The sequence below is a fragment of the Oncorhynchus tshawytscha genome, linkage group LG19, assembly GCF_018296145.1.
Source record: "Oncorhynchus tshawytscha isolate Ot180627B linkage group LG19, Otsh_v2.0, whole genome shotgun sequence".
Classification (NCBI taxonomy): Eukaryota; Metazoa; Chordata; class Actinopteri; order Salmoniformes; family Salmonidae; genus Oncorhynchus; species Oncorhynchus tshawytscha.
In genome coordinates this window covers 15,377,623-15,402,488 of record NC_056447.1, presented here as the reverse complement: position 1 = coordinate 15,402,488, position 24,866 = coordinate 15,377,623, and the positions used below count along the sequence as shown (strand labels likewise).

At 40.5% G+C, this 24,866-nt stretch overlaps 1 protein-coding gene across 1 annotated transcript in view; it reads left to right on the top strand.

Moving 5' to 3' along the window:
- brsk2a (BR serine/threonine kinase 2a) overlaps positions 1-24,866 on the top strand; it is a 512,190-nt gene that overhangs the window by 448,930 nt on the left and 38,394 nt on the right. The window contains exons 13-14 of the mRNA XM_042302009.1: positions 15,412-15,476; positions 24,266-24,472. Coding sequence (XP_042157943.1) covers positions 15,412-15,476; positions 24,266-24,472 — 272 coding nt within the window. The remainder of the gene's footprint in view (positions 1-15,411; positions 15,477-24,265; positions 24,473-24,866) is intronic.

Genomic DNA, 24,866 nt, shown 5'->3' with positions numbered 1-24,866 from the left:
GACATTTGCGTCCCACCTATCCCTAACTAGTTTTAAAGTCCGGGATCTTGCTGGGCCACTCAAGGACATTCTGAGACTTGTCTCAAGCCACTCCTGCGTTGTCTTGGCAGTGTGCTTAGGGTCGTTGTCCTGTTGGAAGGTGGACCTTCGCCCCAGTCTGAGGTCCTGAGTGCTCTCGGGCAGGTTTTCACCAAGGATCTCTGTGTACTTTGCTCCACTCATCTTTACCTCTATCCTGACTAGTCTCCCAGTCCCTGCCGCTGAAAAACATCCCATAGCATGATGCTGCTACCACCATGCTTCACCGTTGGGATGGTGCCAAGTTTCCTCCAGACGTGACACTTGACATTCAGGCCAAAGAGTTAAATCTTGGTTTCATCAGACCAGAGAATCTTGTTTCTCATGGTCTGGGAGTCCTTCAGTTGCCTTTTAGCAAGCGGGCTGTCATGTGCTTTTAATGAGGAGTGGCTTCCGTCTGGCCACTACCATAAAGGCCTGATTGGTGGAGTGCTGCAGAGATGGTTGTCCTTTTGGAAAGTTCTCCCATCTCCACAGAGGATCTCTAGAGCCCTGTCAGAGTGACCATCAGGTTCTTGGTCACCTTCCTCACCAAGGCCCTTCTCCCCAATTGCTCAGTTTGGCCCGGGTGGCCAGATCTAGGAAGAAAAAATTTAGGAAAAAAACGAATGACTAGCACTGAGATTGAACCCGCTATCCTCGGCGGGTGTAACAAAAACTGTCTTAAATGGTATCAAATCTGCCCATTTAGCTGTTCGCTTTCCATACACCCACTTATGTTGATACGCCTATTTATGTTGACAAACATGTTCCAGCAGCTATGTTGAGTTGCAGTTACCCCAGACTCCTCTTTTGCTTGATTTGGGTTCCCGACTGGCGCAGCGGTCTAAAGCCAACTGTATCTCTGTGCTAGAGGCATCACTACAGACCCTGGTTCAATTCCAGGCTGTATCACAACCAGCTGTGATTAGGAGTCCCATAGGGCGGCGCACAATTGGCCCAGTGTCGTCTGAGTTAGGGTTTGGTCGGATCAAATCACTGAGGTGACAAGGTAAAAATCTGTCGTTCTACCCCTGAACAATGCAGTTAACCCACTGTTCACCGGTAGGCCATCATTGTAAATAAGAATTTGTTCTTAACTGACTTGACTAGTAAAATAGAAAATAAATAAAACATTTGATTTCAAAACCAGCCCCAAAGCTGATTTGTTTTTAAATTTAACCCCTCTACCGAGCTGTACATCCTTCTCCCCTTATGGCACGCATTACAGGGCTGAAGCTAAGCTGAGCTGTGTATGGGGGGAAGGATGTTGGTGAGAGAAGTCAGTGTGGGTTTCTGGTTTATCTATGTCTTGTGCTTTTTGTCATATCCTTGATTGAACAGTATTCTCTGTTGGGGGAGGTGTGTGGTTGTTAGTTTGTGTGTGTGTGAACGTAACTTTATCTCTCCCCGGCAGCAAACTTTTATCGACAGTTTTGAGAATCAGGAGAACTTTACATCAGAGTGTGTCAGAAAGAAGACTGGCTTTGAAACATATATTATGACAAGCCAAATCTCGGCGTGTACACTGACGGAAGGGAAAGATAAGTATTTTGGAATGGAATGCATTTTAACTCAAGCTACATAGACGAAACATGTAAACCCCAGTCACTGTCCAGCATTATGTCATTATGTCTAGTTTGGTTCCCCAAAATTGTAAAACTTTTTTTCTATCTTTCTTTTTTCTTGGCAAATATTGTAACACACATCGGGGTCAACTGTTATCATACAACGTAATAAAATGTAATAATTCCACAACAGAATGATGGCAAAACTGTATCTTCACAGCAATGGGAATCATCATTTTTCAGCTTTTGTGAATTATGTTTGAGTAGATTTGGAATACATGATTTTTGCAGTAGCTGTACCATGCAGATAATATGGTACATATTTTAGTACGATCTGGATATATTTTTCTTACATGAATGACCAATTCATCTTGTATATAATAAAGTGGGCTGGAAAATCTTTAAAAAATCACAAAAACACAGCTTCATCTTAATCCTGAAGGTGTGCGAGGAGAAATTGAGGAGAGGTTGATTGATTGATTGATTGAATTTATTACACCATTAAAAGAGAATTACATAAGGGAGCTTCAGCCGGTGATGCCTCCACATACATTTTTTTTTAAATCATCAAGGATAACACAATATAGCTTAAAAGCTTATTTCCATTGTGGTCCTTTTGTAAAGGGAAGAGGATGCAGCAAGGTTAGGCGGAAATTGAAGCGACAAGATACAATGACAGACAAAATTGTTGTTTGTTATTTAACATTATTATAGATTATAAGTACAATTCCCTTTCCTAATAAACAACTATGGACAGGTACATCTCTCTTGTTAATACTATGGGGAAAAAAATACACCTGTAATATATCAATGTATGTTTTTTTTTGTTTCATTTCGCCGTTTCTTATGTATAACATTGCTCTGGGGAGGCGATTGAGTGTGTTGGACTGATGTTAAAGTGCCCTTAATATGAATATACACACAAGTAACCACAAATAAAACAAACTGTGTCCTCATGCACAGATAGACCTTGGTCTTGTTCATTAGGGCACACAATGCTTTAAATGCTTATCAACATTTTGCAGAGGAGAATGAAAACATACTTTTCTTATTGGTTGGAAAAATCCACCAAGTCCCTCAGTGTTTCTGTCAGTTTTCTTCCATTTGGTGCAGAATGAACATGACCCATGTCTTGGTTAATTTGGAGGTTTGTTGGGGTGAATAGTGAATATTAGCATTCACTCCGTGTCAGAGTTATGGAGAAAAATAACTAGATAAGGAGAGAATGAGAAAGAGAAAGGGTAGATAGAAGACTCTTTTTCCATTTTCCTTGAGGTCCCAAGTCCCCTCAACTCAAATTAAAAAAAAATGTCACATACACATGGTTAGCAGATGTTAATGCAAGTGTAGCGAAATGCTTGTACTCGAACTCTCACATACACACCTACACAGACTGACAGACAGGCCGACAGACAGACACAAACAAAGCCCTCAATATTTTGGACCCCTTGTCTCAAACCTCCTTTGGTCCTATTACCACTGACCATTTACTTTGGTTCCGTTGTGTTTTTGAAGACTCCATGCCCCCTTCCCAGAACCTCTTGTACTCATTCCATCCCCCACAGTGCACCACTGCACCCCTGTGGATGTGTTGGATGGACCTCAGATGCAGCGATTTGTCACATACACACACCTCCACAAAGAGTGTATGGGAAAAGTTTGGACTTGAGGAATTTCCCAGACAAGGTATCAGTACAAACCCCAGCCACACACACACACATTTTTTCTCCAGTATAAGCCCTAACTCTCCATACAGGGGCCCTTTGTTTCCATTTGGGAAATGACAGATTGGTTAGCTACAGAATGTGTTTTTACCCCGACAAACACACACACACACACACAAACAAACAGGAAATATTTTTGTACAGAAGTGGATGTAACACCTGGACAGCCTGAGTATTATGAATGCTATTCATTGACTACAGGTCAGTGTTCAACACCATAGTACCCTCAAAGCTTATCACTAAGCTAAGGATCCTGGGACTAAACACCTCCCTCTGCAACTGGACCCTGGACTTCCTGACGGGCTGCCCCCAGGTGGTGAGGGTAGGAAGCAACACATCTGCCACACTGATCCTCAACACTGGAGCCCCCCAGGGATGCGTGCTCAGTCCCCTCTTGTACTCCCTGTTCACCCACGACTGCATGGCCAGGCATGACTCCAACACCATCATTAAGTTTGTAGACGACACAACAGTGGTAGGCCTGATCACCGACATTGAAGAGACTGCCTATAGGGAGGAGGTCAGAGACCTGGCCTGGTGGTGCTAGAATAACAACCTATCCCTCAACGTAACCAAGACTAAGGAGATGAGTGTGAACTACAGGAAAAGGAGGATCGAGCACGCCCCCATTCTCATCGACGGGGCTGTAGTGGAGTAGGTTGATAGCTTCAAGTTCCTTGGTTTCCACATCACCAACAAACTAGAGTGGCCCAAACACACCAAGACAGTCATGAAGAGGGCACAATAAAGCCTATTCCCCCTCAGGGAGCTAAAAAGATTTGGCATGGGTCCTCAGATCTTCAAAAGGTTCTACAGCTGCAACATTGAGAGAATCCTGACTGGTTGCATCACTGCCTGGTATGGTAATTGCTCGGCCTCCGACCGCAAGGCACTACAGAGGGTAGTGCGTACGGCCCAATACATCACTGGGGCTAAGCTGCCTGCCATCCAGGACCTCTACACCAGGCGGTGTCAGAGGAAGGCCCTAAAAATTGTCAAAGACCGCAGCCACCCCAGTCATAGACTGTTCTCTCTACTACTGCATGGTACGTTTTTACCCCCAAGCCATAAGGCTCCTGAACAGTTAATCAAATGGCTACCCGAACAATTTGCATTGTGTGCCCCCCCAACCCCTCTTTTATGCTGCTGCTACTCTCTGTTTATCATATATGCATAGTCACTTTATCTATACATTCATGTACCTACTACCTCAATTGGCCCAACCAACCAGTGCCCCTACACATTGGCTAACCGGGCAATCTGCAATGTGTCCCACCACCTGTCAACCCCTCTTTTACGCTGCTGCTACTCTCTGTTTATCATATATGCATAGACACTTTAACCATATCTACATGTACATACTACCTCAATCAGCCTGACTAACCGGTGCCTGTATGTAGTCTCGCTACTGTTATAGCCTCGCTACTGTATATAGCCTCGCTACTGTTATTTTTCACTGTCTTTTTACTGTTGTTTTTATTTCTTTACTTACCTATTGTTCCCCTAATACCTTTTTTGCACTGTTGGTTATAGCCTGTATGTAAGCATTTCACTGTTGTATTCGGCGCGCGTGACAAATAAACTTTGATTTGATTTATTACTACAATACCCAAACCATCTGTAATGTTATCTTTATTTAATGACTGGTCTAACAGACACAGATTCTATGATACTACCACCCTTGTTTAGACCAGAGGGGACTGCTTTTAGGCTATGTTAGGATAGCCTGAACATGAGAAAGTTGGTTTGCTTAAACGGTTCAAGAGTTACTGTTGGTTAGTTATTTTATGCAAATGTGTGCAATTTTACAATGCCTTGCAAAAGTATTAATCCCCCTTTGTCACGAATCTCGCCGAAGATGGTGCCTCTTCCTGTTTGGGCGGCGCTCGGCGGTCGTCGTCGCCGGCCTATTAGCTGCCATTGATTCCCTTTCCGTTTGTTTCTGTTTATTGGGTTTAATTGGGTACACCTGTTTTAAGTTAGTGTTTGTTTGTAGGCTATTTAAGGGCACTAGGCCCGCTGGGTATTTGTGCGGGCTTGTTCTCTGTTATCTGGTGTATGAGTGTTATCCATATTTTTCCGGACAGTTTTAGTCCGTTGTATTTTGGGACGGGTTGTTTCATGCGCACTGGTGTTTTGCATGTCCGTGGCTCCTCAGTCTTTGGAATAAAATATCCACGTACAGAATTACCTGCTCTCTGCGCTTGACTCCACTCACCATTGTTAGAAGTTGTAACACCCTTGGCATTTTTCCTATTTTGTTGGATTACAACCTGTGATTTAAATGGATTTTTATTTGGATTTCATGTAATGGACATACACAAAATAGTACAAATTGGTGAGGTGAAAAAAAAACTTGTTTCAAAAAATTCGAAAGAATAAACAACAGAAAAGTGGTGCGTGCATATGTATTCACCCCCTTTGCTATGAAGCCCCTAAATAAAATCTGGTGAAATCAATTACCTTCAGAAGTCACATAATTAGTTAACCTCTCCTCGCACGGAACCCGCTAGCGGGCTGAAATTGATCGCTACATAAATAGTCATATTAAACATTCATGAAAATACAAGTGTCTCACATGTATCGAAAGCCTAGAATCTTGCTAATCCAACTGCATTGTCAGATTTTAAAAAGGATTTACTGCGAAAGAATACGATGCGATTATCTGAGCATAAAAAACAACAATTTTAACCAGCACAGGCGTAACGTATTCACAAACTGCATTAAAATAAATAGTTTACCTTTGACAATCTTCGTCTGTTTGCAATTCCAATGCTCATTGTTACACAATGAATGATCTTTTGTTTGATAAAATCAGTTTTTATAGCCTAACACAAAACATTTTGTGAACCGCTTGTGTCGTGAATTCCGTCTCATTCCATTTTCGACAACACATTCCAGGTAAATAACCCACACAGAACGTGACTTTTCCAGTCATGTTTGGTTTCACTGCAATCAACTGGTTTGTTGAGGGGAGGTTTGTTTGTAACACAATCAAACCTGATGGGCCATTTCACGGGACGTATTGACTGAAAGAAACCGTTTTGAAGACAACAAGTCATGACATCATTGTGCACCAATGATTTGTCCGCTGTTTCGTTGATTGACTGTCTTTTAACCCAATGACCACTGATCGTCTTGAAATCTAGCTGAGTAGATAGCCAATTAGCTGAGCTAAACGGCAATAGGTCATGTTTATGTGTTGCAAGACCAACCCATGTAGTAAGCTCCAGCGTAAAGTGAGTCATTCGCTATTGAAGTTTCATACCGGAAGGAGAAACACATATTACGCAGTGTATTGTTTGGTAAATGCGCAGATTCAGCTGTTTATATATCAATCATTATGGCGACTAAGTCAGGGAAAGCTAAATCTAAGTCTAGATATACAGATGTACACACAATTTTAAAATAAATTGATTGGGAAGGTGAGACAGAGATTGTTGTAGGACGATTCATTTAGCGATTGTGGAGGAATATTTTTTGAACGGGAGAGGACATCGTTTTGGACTGGTAAGTTCTTATCATGCTAATGCCCTTGTTTGAAATTCATAATATAAAATATTATTTGTGATTTTATTTTAATTTTAGAAGCAATATATAAACATTTAATGTCATGAGGCTGTTGAGGAGAGGGCAGGCCCACACAACAATGGCCAAAGTGAAATGGAGACAGTAGATACAGCTGGTCTGTTGTATAATATAATAAAGACAGTAGATCTAGCTGGTCTGTCATAATATAATAGAGACAGTAGATCTAGCTGAAATGTCATGATATAAAAGAGACAGTAGATCTAGCTGAAATGTCATAATATAAAAGAGACAGTAGATCTAGCTGAAATGTCATAATATAAAAGAGACAGTAGATCTAGCTGAAATGTCATAATATAAAAGAGACAGTAGATCTAGCAGGTCATAAATGTATTCAACCTTATGTTCCCTGTACTCTCTCTATATATATCTGTTTATTATACCTGTTGATACAGGGCTCATATGTGAAACTATTCTAACTGAACATTTTCTTTCACAGTGACACTGACTCCGAATGGGAGTCTTATCCGGTGTCCTGTGTGAATTTAAGTATGCTCTCTCTAATTCTCACTTTTTCTCCCTCGGAGGACCTGAGCTCTAGGACCATGCGTCAGGACTACCTGGGATGATGACTCCTTGCTGTCCCCAGTCCACCTGGCCTTGCCGCTGTTCCAGTTTCAACTGTTCTACCTGCGGCTATGGAACCCTAAACTGTTCATTTTTACTCTTGAGGTGCTGTCTTGTTGCACCCTCTACAGCCACTGTGATCTCCACCCGGCACAGCCAGAAGAGGACTGGCCACCACTCATAGCCTGGTTCCTCTCTAGGTTTCTTCCTAGGTTTTTGCCTTTCTAGGGAGTTTTTCCTAGCCACCGTGCTTCTACACCTGCATTACTTGCTGTTTGGGGTTTTAGGCTGGGGCTATATAAATAGATTTGATTTGATAGAGGACTGAGGGTCTTCCAAATATTGAAAGTGTGTAAATAGTTACCCATGTCATTTTGTAAATGTGTATATATATATATTTTCTTTCATATATTTTTTAATCAATAATTATTTTTTTCCCCATTTGTTTGTTTTTTTCATTTATTTTTCTCAATTTGTTTTGGGGGGGGGTGTGTTAGAATACCATTTTGGTATTTTGTATATAGTTATTTGTTTCAAAATGTATACCTTCACCAATTTGGCCACTTGGGTACATTTGGGCTACTTGTGTCTGACACCTGGGTGACTTCATGATAAATGTCATGTAGCACACTCATTTTGGAAGTTATCATTCTGAAACTTTGCACAAGTACTGTTGCCCTCTTATATTTTTCACTGAAATTGTCCCCATTATCCTATCTGAATGTTTGTTTTATCTTGTTCATTTTAAAGATGATATAAAAATAAAAAAACATATGTTTTTTTTCATTGTTTTATCTAAACCAGATCTATTGTGTAATATTCTCCTACACTTAATTCACATTTACACAAACTTCAGAGTGTTTTCTTTCAAATGGTACCAAGAATATGCATATCCTTGGTTCTATGCCTGAGCTACAGGCTGTTAGACCACCAAGCAAGCGGCACATTGAAGACCAAGGAGCTCTCCAAACAGATCAGGGACAAAGTTGTGAAGAAGTACAGATCAGGGTTGGGTTATAAAAAATATCAGAAACTTTGAAAATCCCACGGAGCACCATTAAATCCATCATTAATATGACACCACAACAAACCTGCCAAGAGAGGGCTACCCACCAAAATTCACGGACCAGGCAAGGAGGGCATTAATCAGAGAGGCAACGAAGAGACCAAATATAAACCTGAAGGAGTTGCAAAGCCCCACAGTGGAGATTGGAGTATCTGTCCATAGGACCACTTTAAGCCATACACTCCACAGAGCTGGACTTTAAATCCAGGTTGTAAGGCAACAAAATAAGAAACATGCCAAGGGGGTGAATGCTTTCGCAAGCCACTGTATATGGTTATAGTTGATTAAAGAATTGGAAGTTAAGATAACCTGAACATGTGGTAGTTGGTTTGGTGTCTCTAGCTTGAATAGTTCAAGAGTTACTGGTTGTGAGTCATTTTATGCTAATTTATACTAGTTTCAAATCAAATTTATTTGTCACATACACATGGTTAGCAGATGTTAATGCGAGTGTAGCGAAATGCTTGTGCTTCTAGTTCCGACAATGCAGTAATAACCAACAAGTAATCTAACCTAACAATTCCAAAACTACTACCTTATACACAAGTGTAAAGGGATAAAGAACATGTAACTAAAGATATATGAATGAGTGATGGTACAGAACGGCATAGGCAAGATGCAGTAGATGGTATCGAGTACAGTATATACATATGAGATGAGTATTTAAACAAAGTGGCATAGTTTAAAGTGGCTAGTAATACATGTATTACATAAAGATGCAGTAGATGATATAGAGTACAGTATATACATATTGTAACGGTTTTCTTCTGGTGAAGTAGAGGCGGACCAAAACGCAGCGTGGTTATATTGATTCATGTTTAAGAAAAACAGATAAACACGAACACTACAAAACAATAAAGGTGGAAAACCAAAAACAGCCCTGTCTGGTGCAAAACACAGAGACAGGAACAATCACCCACAAAACCCAACACAAAACAGGCTACCTAAATATGGTTCCCAATCAGAGACAATGACTAACACCTGCCTCTGATTGAGAACCATATCAGGCCAAACATAGAAATAGACAAACCAGACACACAACATAGAATGCCCACCCAGCTCACGTCCTGACCAACACTAAAACAAGGAAAACACATACGAACGATGGTCAGAACGTGACACATATACATATGAGATGAGTAATGTAGGGTATGTAAACATTATATTAAGTAGCATTGTTTAAAGTGGCTAGTAATATATTTTACATAAATTTCCATCTATTCCCATTATTAAAGTGGCTGGAGTTGAGTCAGTGTGTTGGCAGCAGCCACTCAATGTTAGTGGAGGCTGTTTAACAGTGATGGCCTTGAGATAGAAGCTGTTTTTCAGTCTCTCGGTCCCTGCTTTGATGCACCTGTACTGACCTCGCCTTCTGGATGATAGCGGGGTGAACAGGCAGTGGCTCGGGTGGTTGTTGTCCTTGATGATCTTTATGGCCTTCCTGTGACATCGGGTGGTGTAGGTGTCCTGGAGGGCAGGTAGTTTGCCCCCGGTGATGCGTTGTGCAGACCTCACTACCCTCTGGAGAGCCTTACGGTTGTGGGCGGAGGAGATGCCGTACCAGGCGGTGATACAGCCCGACAGGATGCTCTCGATTGTGCATCTGTAGAAGGACAATGACCCAACACATCTCCCCACTATACCAGTGCTGCTGTTGTCTAGATAGATGCGTAGGGTTAGCAGCATTTTTCTTTCTAGACAAACAATCCTTTATCTGATTTTGTTTTGCTCCACATTCATAGTTTGCTTTCTGTCTTTAAGTTTGGTGTGGGTTTTGTTCATAGTGAACTTTCTTTGGAAAACCCCAAAGTGTCTTTCAGAACCCCTCCTAAAACCTCACTTGTTTAGTTTTTTGTTGTTGATCAGGGTCTCTTTTTTTAGTTTCCGCTTCTGTTTGAGCGACATTTTTGGTTTTGAGGAACAAAATAAAAAGTTGATGAATTTGAAGTTAGAATAGCCTGAACATGAAAAAGTTGGTTTGGTCTGTCTAGCTTGAATGGTTCAAGAGTTCATGTTTGTTGGTTATTTTATAATAATTTTTATACAGTACACTCGGAAAGTACTCAGGCCCCTTGACCTTTTTTACATTTTGTTACGTTACAGCCTTATTCTAAAATGTATTAAATAAAACATTTTCCTCATCAATCTACACACATTACCCCATAATCACAAAGTGAAAACTGTTCTTTTTTTTTAGAAATGTTTGAAAATGTAAAACAAATAAAGAACATAACTTATTTACATACGTATTCAGACACTTTACTGTGAGTATGAAATTTGAGCACAGACAGGTGCATCCTGTTTCCAATGATAATCCTTGAGATGTTTTTACAACTTGATTGGAGTCCACCTGTGGTAAATTCAATTTATTTGACATGATTTGGAAAGGCTCATATAAGATCCCACAGTTGACATTGCATGTCAGAGGAAAAACCAAGCCATAAGGTCGAAGGAAACAGGAGCTCTGAAACAGGATTGTGTCAAGGCACAGATCTGAGGAAGGGTACCAAAACATTTCTTCTCTATTGAAGGTCCCCAAGAACACAGTGGCATCTGACATTCTTAAATAGAAGAAGTTTGGAATCCCCAAAACGTCCTAGAGCTGGCTGCCGGCCAAACTGAGCAATCGAGGAGAAGGGCCTTGGTCAGGAAGGTGACCAAGAACCCAATGGTCACTCTTACAGAGCTCCAAAGTTCCTCTGTGGAGATGGTTCTCCTTTTGAAAGGTTCTCCCATCTCTGCAGCACTCCACCATTCAGGCCTTATGGTAGAGTGGCCAGACAGAAGCCACTCCTCAATAAAAGGCACATGACATCCCGCTTGGATTTTACCAAAAGTCATCCAAAGGACTCAGACCACAAGAAATAAGATTCTCTGGTCTGATGAAACCAAGATTGAACTCTTTGGCCTGAAAGCCAAGAGTCACGTCTGGAAGAAACCTGGAACCATCCCTACGGTGAATCATGGTGATGGCAGCATCAGGGACTAGGAGACGAGTCAGGATCGAGGGAAAGAAGAACAGAGCAAAGTACAGAGAGATCCTTGATGACAACCTGGTTCAGAGAGCTCAGGAACTCAGAATGGGGCGAAGGCTCAACATCCAACAGAACAACGACCCGAAGAACACAGCCAAAAATAACACAGGAGAGGCTTCGGGACAAGTCTCTGAATGTCCTTAAGTGGCCCAGCCAGAGCCCGGAATTGGATGCAATCGAACATCTCTGGAGAGACATGAAAATAGCTTTGCAGCGACACTCCCCAGCCAACCTGACAGAGCTTGAGAGGATTTGCAGAGAAGAATGGGAGAAACTCCCCAAATACAGGTGTACCAAGCTAGTATCATCATACCCAAGAAGACTCAAGGCTGTAATCGCTACCGAAGGAGCTTCAACAAAGTACTGAGCAAAGGGTCTGAATACTTATGCAAATGTGATATTTCAGTTTTTTAAATTATAAATTAGCAAACATTTCTAAAAAAAACTGTTATTGCTTTGTCATTATGGGCTATTGTGTGCAGATTGATGAGGGAAAAGTGAAGGGGGCAGAATACTTTCCGCATGCGCTGTAGATGGGAAAGAGAGAAAATTGACATGGTATTATCAGTAAGTAACCAGTATAAATACAGGTATTCTGGTTGGTAATGGTGTACTTGTCGAGGAAAATACTGCATAAGACATTGAGGAGACATTGAAGAGCCGAGTGGAGGATACTCACGTGTACATGGAGAGGCAACCATAGGTGGAGTTGACTCCTTTACGTCTCGTAGTTGAACATCTCACTGGCATCTCAGACATTAGACTAATGGAGAGAGATTACAAAGGAATGGGGGTTGGTGTGTGTGTCACAGTGTGTGACTCAAAGTGTGTCACCAGAGTGGTATACTATGAAGCAAGCTAGATCTAGTCAGTCTTTTATAAAAGCTAGCCAACTTTAGTTAGCTTCCCATTCCAGGTCAGGCGTCATCCATACTACAATGTTATCACTCGCATATTATGAAAAACTGCTCTTGGTCTTCTTCTTCTAAGATATCATGGTGGTCCGTAAAGAAACGTTAGAGGTGCATGCCAACACCTACTGTACTGGAGTGTGTAGTCTATCACAGCTTACAGACTGAATTATATATTGCGGACTTGTGACCCTCTAATGTACTTGTCCTCTTGCTCAGTTGTGCACCGGGGCCTCCCACTCCTCTTTCTATTCTGGTTAGAGACAGTTTGAGCTGTTCTGTGAAGGGAGTAGTACACAGTGTTGTACGAGATCTTCAGTTTCTTGGCAATTTCTCGCATGGAATAGCCTTCATTTCTCAGAACAAGAATAGACTGACGAGTTTCAGAAGAAAGTTCCTTTGTTGCTGGCCATTTTGAGCCTGTAATCAAACCCACAAATGCTGATGCTTCAGATACTCAACTGGTCTAAAGAAGGCCAGTTTATTTGCTTCTTTAATCGGGACAACAGTTTCAGCTGTGCTAACATAATTGCAAAAGGGTTTTCTAATGAATTAGCCTTTTAAAATGGTAAACTTGGATTAGCGAACACAACGTGCCATTGGAACACAAGAGGGATGGTTGCTGATAATGGGCCTCTGTACGCCTATGTAGATATTCCATAAAAAAGCAGCCATTTCTAGCTACGATAGTCATTTACAACATTAACAATGTCTACACTGTATTTCTGATCAATTTTATGTTATTTTAATGGACAAAAAAAAAAAAAAAAAACATGGACATTTCTAAGTGTCCGTAAACTTTTGAATGATAGTGTACCTCGTCCATTTCCCATCTTAAAAAGCGTATGTATAAGGCTAGGTCAAATGTAGTGGTAAGGAGCGGTTTCCCCCGACACACATTACACCTAGTCTACGACCAGAAGTAATTTCGGGCTTAATCTGTGTCTGGGATAACCTCTCAATAACATTTTAAATACATTTGTGGAATGGGATGATTTCTTACATGAAAAAGCACATTTACATTAAAGTACATTAATTGGGTAAACATACTCTAAGAGTATGCATTAGGCTGTTTGAGAGGTTTGAATCCTAATCAACCCATCCAATGTGAGTACATCTGTTGTTGAGGTACAGTAGATCAATAAAGCTACAGGTCTCTAGCAGTAGTCAAGCTGCTGATGCTGAAAAGCCTTGTTGGTGCATAGGTCAAATTAGATTTACAATGTCCTGTCTTTATTGGATTTTATTGGACAAAAGCTAATATTTCAGTAAACTGTTTTGTATTAATATGTAGATGATTGGAACTGTCAGTGTCAGCTGTTTGAATAAAGCAGAAAAGGGCATCTTAACTGACAAGGTGTCATCCCCACCCACCCATACACAGAAATACACTCAGACACACACAAATGTTTGTTTTAACAATAGCGAGGCTATGTACAGGGGGTACCGGTACAGAGTCAATGTGCGTGGCACCGGTTAGTCGAGGTAATTGAGGTAATATATACATGTGGGTATAGAGTTATTAAAGTGACTTATGCATAGATAATAACAGAGAGTAGCATCAGTGTAAAAAAAGAAGGGGGGGGCAATGCAAATAGTCTGGGTAGCCATTTGGTTAGATGTTCAGGACTCTTATGACTTGGGGGGTAGAAGCTGTTAAGAAGCCTCTTGGATCTTAATTTGGTGCTCTGGTACCGCTTGTCATGCTGTAGCAGAGAGAACGGTCTATGACTAGGGTGGCTGGAGTCTTTGACAATTTTTATAGCCTTACTCTGACACCACCTGGTATAGAGGTCCTGGATGGCAAGAAGTTTGGCCCCTGTGATGTACTGGGCCGTACGCACTACTCTTTGTAGTGCCTTGCAGTCAGAGGCTGAGCAGTTGCCATACCAGGCAGTGATGCAACCAGTCAGGATGCTCTCGATTGTGCAGCTGTAGAACCTTTTGAGGATCTGAGGACCCAGCTGTCTCCCTTTCCTCCATATCTTTGGTTCAGCTCCAGTCCTCAAATGTCAAAAGGTTACATTGGAAATGTCTTCTCCCCTCCACAACCCTTGATCCTACCAGTGCTGTGTAGATTTTTGTCTAAACTAACTGATGAGGCTGAAAAGGAGGGAAGGTGAGGAAAATTAGAAAAAGGAGAGGGCGGAAAGGAGATAGATAGTGGGAGAAAAACAAATGAGTGAGATATCAAATCAAAAGAGCGAAAAAGAGGGAGAGCTAAATAAAGGAGACAGACATTCTTCTGGCAGAACATGAACAGCTGTGCTGTCTGGGAGTTGATATAGTTGTGTGTGATGGAGACAGATTGTCCTGTGATTGTTCATTTTGGAGCACAGGTTATTGATGTCATCTGCTGGAATTTTTGAAATAACAAAAACAAGACAAATAGAAACCAAATGAATAGATGAGCTTTACTTCATATGTGCCCCAGGAACCTTTTCACTGCCACAGAGAGAAAAAATATTAAAAACAGCTTTGATTTGTTTGATTGGTCAAACAGCAAATACATAGGGGATACATTCGAGATAAATGTCAGATTTCCAGAGTGTTTTTGTTTTTGGAAAGCACACCAATAATAAAACTCAAGATATGTGGGGAATGTTTTTCTGCAAATGTCTAATTTACGTCAAAAGTTGAATGTTACATTTGAGTGAAGTTCACATTCAATGTAACATTCTATGAATGTCCTGGTGTGAACCTGTTTGAATAGCTCAATGCTTCTAGAGAGCTTTGTAGCATCCTAGCTGTAGTGGTTAGTCTCATGTAATGCTTTTGCCAACTCCTTACCCTCTCACCTCAAACGCTGTCGTTTTCCATGTTTATTTCTCTCTTAACACTGAGAATTTGATGTGTGTGTGTCTGCGTGTTCGTGCATGTGTGTGTCTTCCACAGGTCAAGGTCCATAAGTGGAGCATCTTCCGGTCTCTCCACTAGCCCTCTCAGCAGCCCACGGGTAAGTACCCCCCCCCCCCCCCACCGCCCGTCTCACCCTCTTTATCAGGACCCCTGTGTTTTCCCTCAGGCATCACACAGGCCACCCTTAAACCTGCTGCCTGTCTATGCCTTGATTGGTATTTGTTTTTATGTCATCACATGAGACAAACACAGTCAGCGTAGCTAGATGCTCCTGACCAGGATACTGAGGATAGGAGCTTGGCCTGAAACAAATATAGGATCTACACTGGAATTACTTAGGCATTAGTCATACAACATAGAAGAAAAATGATAGTGCCCCTACTAATGCATGTGCCAGAGGCAGGTCTAGTGGTAGTGCTGCAGCCCCTGGACCACATTATGTCTCAGGTGGCAGGGGTTCGATTTACCAACATTCTCGAGATCTTATGGCAATTTACGGTAACTTTGGTAATTTACACAAATAACTTTAAAGAATGTATTCCTATGGTATAAATATATATATCTGTGTATAAATTGTCCATGAATGTCGAGTGGATACCCCATACGGTTCTAGAAAAAACTGCATAATTAATAAAGTAAAAAATAAAAAATTGCATTATTTTTCAATTAACTCTGCAACCCTTCCAACTGTTGACTTTTTTCACAACTGCCACCAATTTGGCAGCAAAACATTTACAATGAAGACATAATTGATATCGTAAAATGAAAAAAAGTGTGTACATTATCTTTATTGGGGATATGGCTAGGGGTTCCGCTAGCGCCCACCACCCCCCCAACATTCCGCTGAAAAGGCAGCGTGGGATATTCAAAAATATATTTTTTTTATATTTAACTTTCACATATTGACAAGTCCAATACAGCAAATGAAAGATAAACATCTTGTTAATCTACCCATCGTGTCCGATTTTTTTTATGTTTTACAGCGAAAACACAACATATATTTATGTTAGATCACCACCAAATCCAAAAAAACACACAGCCATTTTCCCAGCCAAAGATAGTCACAAAAGCAGAATTAGAGATTAAATTAATCACTAACCTTTGATAATCTTCATCCGATGACACTCATAAGACATCATGTTACACAATACATTTATGTTTTGTTCGATAATATGCATATTTATATCCACAAATCTCGGTTTACATTGATGCCATGTTCAGAAATGCCTCCAAAATACCCGGAGTAATTACAGAGAGCTACGCCAGATACAGAAATACTCATCATAAACTTTGACGAAAGATACATGTTTTACATATAATTAAAGATACACTCGTTCTTAATGCAGCCCCTGTGTCAGATTTTTTTTAAACGTTACGAAAAAAGCATATCATGCAATAATCTAAAACGGCGCTAAGACGTAACAATATTTCTCCGCCATGCTGGAGTCAACAGAAATACGAAATGACATCAGAAATATTCCCTTACCTTTGATGATCTTTCATCAGAATGCAGTGCAAGGAGTCCTAGTTCCACAATAAATCGTTTGTTTTGTTCCATAATGTCCATTACTAGTGTCCAATTAGCTGCTTTTGCTAGCACGGTTAGTTCACATGTCCAAAAGCTGGCGCTGGTCCAGGCAAACTTGGACAAAAACTTCAAAAAGTTATATTCCAGGTCGAATAAACTGGTTAAAGTAAGTAGAGAATCAATCTTCAGGATGTTATTTTCATATATATCCAATAACGTTCCAACCGGAGCATTCGTTTTTGTCTGCAGAGTCATGGAACGCAGGCGATATCAACAGAAATGTGCGCAACCAAGAACTGGCATTCTGACAGACCAGTGACTCATTCCCCTCCCATCCGGTCATACATCACACTAGAGGCTTCATTCCATGTTCTACTGACTGTTGACATCTAGTGGACAGCGTAGGAAGTGCGAACATATCCATATCTTGTTTGGATGTGAATAGGCGATGACCTGAAATTCGACCAGCCCCAAAATGTCCACTTACTGTTATACTCACAGTTACTGTTTTTTCCCCACTTACTGTTCTGTTATACTCACAGACATAATTCAAACAGTTTTAGAAACTTCAGAGTGTTTTCTATCCAATGGTAATAGTAATATGCATATATTAGCATCTAGGACAGACTAGGATGCAGTTCACTATGGGCACGCAATTCATCCAAAGTGAAAATGCTGCCCCCTAGCCCTAACAGGTTTTAATGCTGAACTCCTCATTAAACACCAATGGTATTCATTAAATGTATTCATTTTATTTAGGAGAATGTTTTACAATTTCATCATTGTATTTTATTATTTAATATATTATTTATATATTATACATAATATATCATAATTATAAAATAAATATATCATAAATATATAATAATAAATATGTATTATTTATATATTATTTAAATATTATTTATGTGTTGTTATATGTGAGAAAGCCACACAGACGTTCAGAGATAATTGCAGACACCTGTGATAATCTGAAGTCCCCAAAAAATCCACGTGATGTCATCTGATAAAAAGATTTTTAAAAGTTACCAAATACCTGGTAACTTTACGCCATTCACTTCCTGTACTAGTTCCCTCTCACCTACAGTGCCTTGCAAAAGTGTTCACCCCCCTTGGCGTTTTTCCTATTTTGTTGCATTACAACCTGTAATTTAAATTGATTTTTATTTGGATTTCATGGATTTCATGTCATGACATAAACAAAATAGTCCAAAATGGTGAAGTGAAATTTAAAAAATAACTTGTTTCAAAAACTTATACAAAATAAAAAGCGGAAAAGTTATATGTATTCACCCCTTTGCTATGAAGCCCCTAAATAAGATCTGGTGCAACAAATTACCGTCAGAAGTCACATAATTAGTTAGATTGCACACAGGTGGACTTTATTTAAGTGTGACATGATCTGTCACATGATCTCATATACCTGTTCTGAAAGGCCCCACCACCACTGCAACACCAGCAAGAGGCACCATGAAGAGCAAGGAGCAATCCAAACAGGTCAGGGACATAGTTGTGGAGAAGTACAGATCAGGGTTGGGTTATAAAAAATATCCTAAACTGGTCTATATTTTACAACAATATTTATTAATAAGAGCTGTCATTATATTGTGAGGAACTGCAGTTTTATCAGAATTATTTTCTGTTTTGTCTTTTTAGATATATTAGTAGATATATTTCCTTCCTTATATAAAACCATTGCCAGAAACATTAACAGAACGCTCAAATCAATTAAATCTGACTCCAGTAGATGGAATAACATATTTTTACCGTCAGAATATCTATTGTCGACATGTATATATTCCCATGGCTAAATTTCTGTAGGTCAATGCTTCCCATGGTTCCCCCTTCAGGCGATTGGGATTATTATATTCATTTCAAAATGTATGTGGCAAGGTATGCGACCCATGACAAAATTAACAAATGTCTTGGGGGTATGATATTTGTGTGTCTGTAACATCATCATTGTTCACAATTCATTCAGGATTATCCATAATCATGGTAACATCCACATTAATGTAGAAGTGTTGAGCGACATATTATGTTCTTATTTACAATAAAAGTGACTCTAAAATGACACAATATATTATTTACCATTAATTTCTATTTGGCACAACGTAATCTGAAAGACACCTAAAACAAACAGCAAATGCATTCAACAAGTTTGTAAATTCGCAAGCATGACATAATCATTGCGTGCTAGTAAAATTGTACCAAATACTAAACTTTTGACTACTTTTATACACATATAAGTGCATTTGTCTGAATACTTTTGGTCCCCTAAAATGTGTACAAAAAGTGTTGTGATTTCTAAACTGTTCACCTAATATCTATGAAAATACCCTTAAATTGCTGACAGCTGACAGTATGCACTGTAACTTCACAATCATTGTATCATTTCAAATCCACAGTGCTGGAGTACAGAGCCAAAACAACAACAAAAATTGTATATATAGAGTATATAAAACATTAAGGACACCTGCTCTTTCCATGACATAGACTGACTAGGTGAATCCAGGGGAAAGCTATGATCCCTTATTGATGTCACTTGTTAAATCCACTTCAATCAGTGTAGATGAAGGGGAGGAGACAGGTTAAAGAAGGAATTTTAAGCCTTTCAACAATTGAGACACGGATTGTGTATGTGTGCCCTTCAGAAGGTGAATGGTCCAGGCAAAATATTTGAGTGCCTTTCAACGGGGTATGGTAGTAGTGCCAGGTGCACCGGTTTGTCAAGACATGTTGGCTGGGTGGGGTTGGGGGAATGGGATAGGATGGGAGGTTGGGGGGAGGCCCACTTCTTTTTTTTTATATAGACTGTTTATTGAATTTATTATTACAGGAACTTTATAATATGTTCCGAATGATCAAATACTTTGTAGTTATGTACCTTTTTGTAAAAAAAATGGGTAATAATTTACATGACACCAGCATCATAACACGTTATGACATGGTCATAACCATGTCCTAATGTTTCATAACAGCTGACCTGTCACCTGTTGTGACATATATTGCATAATTCTATGACTGATTATGGCACCTACATTCATTCAAATTCTTTTTTTTTTTATTATTATTTTTTATCTTAAAAGTCCTTTGTTGTTGTTGGACATTTTTTTGTCATGATTTTCAAAAATCATAATTTAAATAACTTGCAGAAAATACACTTTATGACACTGTCATAAAGCATTATTACCATCTTGTGTCACTTGGACTAAGAAAATGCACTTTATGACACTGTCAAGAAGCATTATAACCATCCTGTGCCATTTTAATTGGACTAAGAAAGTTCAATTTATGACAGCATTGGGGAGGTGCATGTCTGACATCAATGTGTGCGTAATTACAATGATAATTTAACATGGTCAATTTCAGAAAGTGTTATATGTTATAAACGTACTGTTGACAAGTAGGCTATGGTGTAATGGAATGTTTTGCCATGTGTGGAAAGATTTGTGGGTTTTGACACTCTTATGTAGGTGTCATAACAGCCATAAAATAATGCAATATATGTCCCAACATATCTAAATATTTGTGTCATGATAGTATTATGACCATATTATGACAGGTTATGACAAGTTATGTCAGCTGTTATGACACATGTTGACATGGTTATGACAGTGTCATAAAGTGTTATGACACTTGGTGTCAAGTGTTACCATTTTGAAAGAAATCTTCTTCTTCTGAGTGGCAGCCCACAGGTGCAATGTGTGAAGTAATTCATAGAAAATGCTGTATAGGAACAGAATATGAATTAAATACACATTGTCACGAAATAAATGTAATTACTTAAAGACACCTTTTTAGCTTTTACTTAGGGTGCTTTTAGTCATACTATCTATTTTATCCCATTCTATATATCTTATTTACTTGTATTTATTTTGTTCTCTCTGTTTTATAATTGTTTTACTCTTTTGATTCATCTCATTTAGAAAACTTTTATTATTAACTTTCTCAACTTTTATTATTCTATTTTGTTAAGCACTTTGAAATACATCCAACGTAAGCAATGCACTCTATAAATAAACTGTTTTTTTGATCAAGAGAGACACTTAGAAGCCATTTCTCCATGAGTTTTCACCTCTGTAGCTAGGTTTCCACCCAATTGGTGACATTTTCATGCGAATATTTAAAAATGTGCAAAAAGACAATATGCACATTTTCCCACCAGTGGTATGTTTCTACCAAACTGACTTGTTGCAGATTAAAATCAGTGCCTGACGATGTGGTGCACACAAAGTTTTTAGGTACCGAATAAAAATCAAAAGTTCAATGTGTTTCCATCGCACTTTCAACTCTACTGATAGTTTTGTCACAAAAACGGTGTTTAATATCAAATGTGCTTGATGCTGTATTCGCTGCCAAAGGTGCTTCAACAAAGTACTGAGTAAAGGGTGTAAATACTTATGTAAATGTTATATTTCAGTTTTCTTTTTCATAAATTAGCAACAATTTCTAAAAACTTGTTTTTGCTTTGTCGTTAGGGGGTATTGTGTGTAGATTGATGAAGGAAAAAAATTATTTAATCAATTTTACAATTAAGACTGTATGTAATGTACCAAAATGTGGAAAAGTCAAGGGGTCTGAACACTTCTCGAAAGCACTGTATTTAATACGTACCCTAAAAAACGGCATGATTTCCCGAGTCGTAGTGGGAGGACCACAAACCATATCATTGTGTGACTCCAAGTTTACTTTAACATGAAGGTTATTATATCAGTATTTGCCCATAAAGTCGTTTCCATTGCCATTTCTCGCATAATGCATTTTACAGACACAAAAAGAGATCCCACCACGTCAAACAACCAAACGATTTGTCTGCAATTATAACATTTTACCAAAACTTCCTGTTTCCATCATAGCTGTCATGATTTTATTTTATACAGTATGACTTTATTCACATTAAAACTGTGGATGGAAACGTGGTTTGTGTCTCACTTGAGAGTGTTTGTTACCACATAATCAGAAGAAGTGGTGCACTCATAATAACTATGAAGTGTTTTAAAAAGTTTTAAAAATGTTCAAAGCGGCAAACCAGCAGTTGAAACAATAGCAAAACGTTTTCCCCGCCTGTTTCAGTAAAAAGCTGAGGGACTGGGCTGGAGAAATGTAACCACTCTTGAATTCATAGTCAGAGCTATGAATGCAAGGACTGACCATCCATCATTTAAAAATAATAGTTTGAACCATATTTTAAAGCTTTAAAGTATTTGTTTACATTTACTTTGTTTACAAACATTGGAGTTAAACAAGCTCAGGCCTAGATTCAATCAAATCAAGCATTAACCGGTGATACACCTTGCCACGACTTCCGCCGAGGTCGGTCCCTCTCCTTGTACGGGCGGCGTTCGGCGGTGGACGTCACCGTTTTTCTAGCCATCGCTGATCCATCTTTCATTTTCCATTGGTTTTGTCTTTATTTTCTACACACCTGGTTTTCATTATCCAATAACATGTATTTAACCCTCTGTTTCCCCCATGTTTGTTGTGGGTGATTATTTCTATGTTCAGTTCGGTTCATTATGGCTGGTTTTTCGACGGGTGCTGTATTCACCCGTACGTAATATTTACCGTTGGTTTTTGGTCAAGTGTATTTGTTTACCTTGTGCCTTTATTGTTTGAGTAAAGTACGTTACTCACTCATTTTGCTCTCCTGCGCCTGACTTCATGCACCAGCTACACTCACCTTCTGACACACCTGCATAGCTGTTTTGGCAGTGTCGGAGGTGTAACTGCGTTGGTGCTGTCAATTTGTTGTGCAGCTGCTCTTGATCATTGTCACGAATCCACACCCGAATCCCACTCATGTTAGAAGATCAGAACGAGATAGTGTAGGCTATATAGAACCCGGCTTAAGATCAATAGAAGACAGAACTTAGGACCAATAGAATTTGACGCTCAAATTGACTATCATTCAACGAAATACTGAGGATTTCTATCAGCCTAATAGAGGTGTAGATTACATCTTACATTTCAGTGTTCGCTTGAAAACAAGGCTGCGTTGGATTTATCTTAATGCGACTCCGTGCTGCCAATGTCAATGTCAGCTTTAGGTATAATGCCATGAGCTGTTTGTGGAAGTAAATTCCAACTCGGACACCGTCAAAACATCAGCTATGCGGATATAGGCTAAAACGGATCTGATTGAATTAGGCCCTTATATTTTGGGTTCTGATGGGTTACAACAGTTGAGCTAAGCTCACGAGGCACTAATAACTTATGTTCTTCAAGAATCAATGAATGGTTACATATCATTCATTTATAAGTCCAAAAATGGATTGCCCCTTTAGGTTTACCAGGCCACGTGTCCATGGTTTTCATGGTTTTCATTTCTTGTCTTTCACCTTTCTGTGTGTGTTTGCTTGCTTTGGTCACTGACAGCACATCACCTTATATCACATTGCACTTTTTTTAACATCTGTCTGTTTTGAATGCTTGCGATTTTGTTTTGTTTACACTGTCCCATGGTCTTGTTGCCTTTCTACTTGGCCGATTTGCTGAATGAGCTAACCGACTCCATGTTTGTTCTTCTTTTTGTCTTTTTCTTTATATATCCCTCCCTCCATCCATCCATCATTACTGTATCACACCTCACCTGCCTATCTGTGCCTGGCTGTCTCTTTCGCTGTTGTTTTTGTGGCTGTTTGCTCTGTGTTGCATCTGCATGTGTGGGCATTCGTGTGTGTATTCGTCTGTGTGTATCTGTGTGTCTTTGTGCACCCCCTGCTTTTGGTACTGTTTATATTATGTGTATACTCCCTTCTTTCTACCCAAAATGTAGCCTCTCAGAAAGTTCTGTGTACCCCCCCCGTCTCCAGACTTCTCCCAGTCGCCCAACTCCAGCCCCTGCCCCTCCCCCGAGCCCCTTGCCCCCACACCAACTGGACAGTTGCCCATCACGCCCCCACCCCCAACTCCCTGGCCCCGGACAGCGGGCAGCTGCTACCACCCGACCCCAGAAACCAAACCCTCCCGGCCAAGCCCAAACTGCTGCCCAAGCCCCTTGCGTCCACCCACTCCAACCCCTTCCGGAGACCCCCTCCCTCAGCCCAGCGATTGTGCCCCCAAGTCGGAGACCTCTACCCCCTGCCAGCCCCCATCCCCCTCCTCCTCCGCCACCTCTGTCACATCTCTCAGAGCACCCCCAAGCAGCCCCATGGGGCAGCGGCGCCCTGCTCTCACAACGCCCTCCCCCACAATCCCCCAGCTCTCTGTCACCCATGCCCCGATGCAGTGCCCATCTCGCCCATTCGATGGCACCCCTTCCACCCAGTGGTGCCCTCACCCTCACCCACCCCCTCGCCCACACCCTCTCCCTCTCACTCGGGCACTGACTACGGTCCCAAATCTATCCCCCTCATACAGGTTACCCCTCACCCATCCCCCGGGGCAGCCCCCTCCCCACCCCCAAGGGCACCCCTGTGCACACACCCAAGGAGAGCCCGGCGGGCACGCCCAACCCCACACCGCCCCCCAGCCCATCTATCGGCGGTATGCCCTGGAGGACACGCCTCAACTCCATCAAGAACAGCTTCCTGGGCTCGCCGCGCTTTCACCGCAGGAAACTACAAGGTACTGAGAGAGGGAAAAGAAATGGGTTTCCTAAAGCCTTCAAAGTGAAAATAGTAATTCCTTTTTTGTTCAGAACTCAGCTGCACAGCTGTGAGAAAACAATTATAAAATCAATGTTTGACAGTCAATCTTTTGCGAGTGGATGAACAACATTCGTTGCATTAGGAACTTTGTTGTTCTGAGTATAGATCTGCAAGAGAAATAAAGTACTACTTTAGCTATGAAGGCTTTGGGATACCCATCTCTGATTGTTGCTTTATGAGAGCAGGCTGCATGCATTTCGGCTCCCGAGTGGAGCAGCGGTCTAAGGCACTGCATCTCCATGTTGGAGGCGTCACTACAGACCCTTGTTGGATTCGAGGCTGTGTCACAACCGACTGTGATTGGGAGTCCC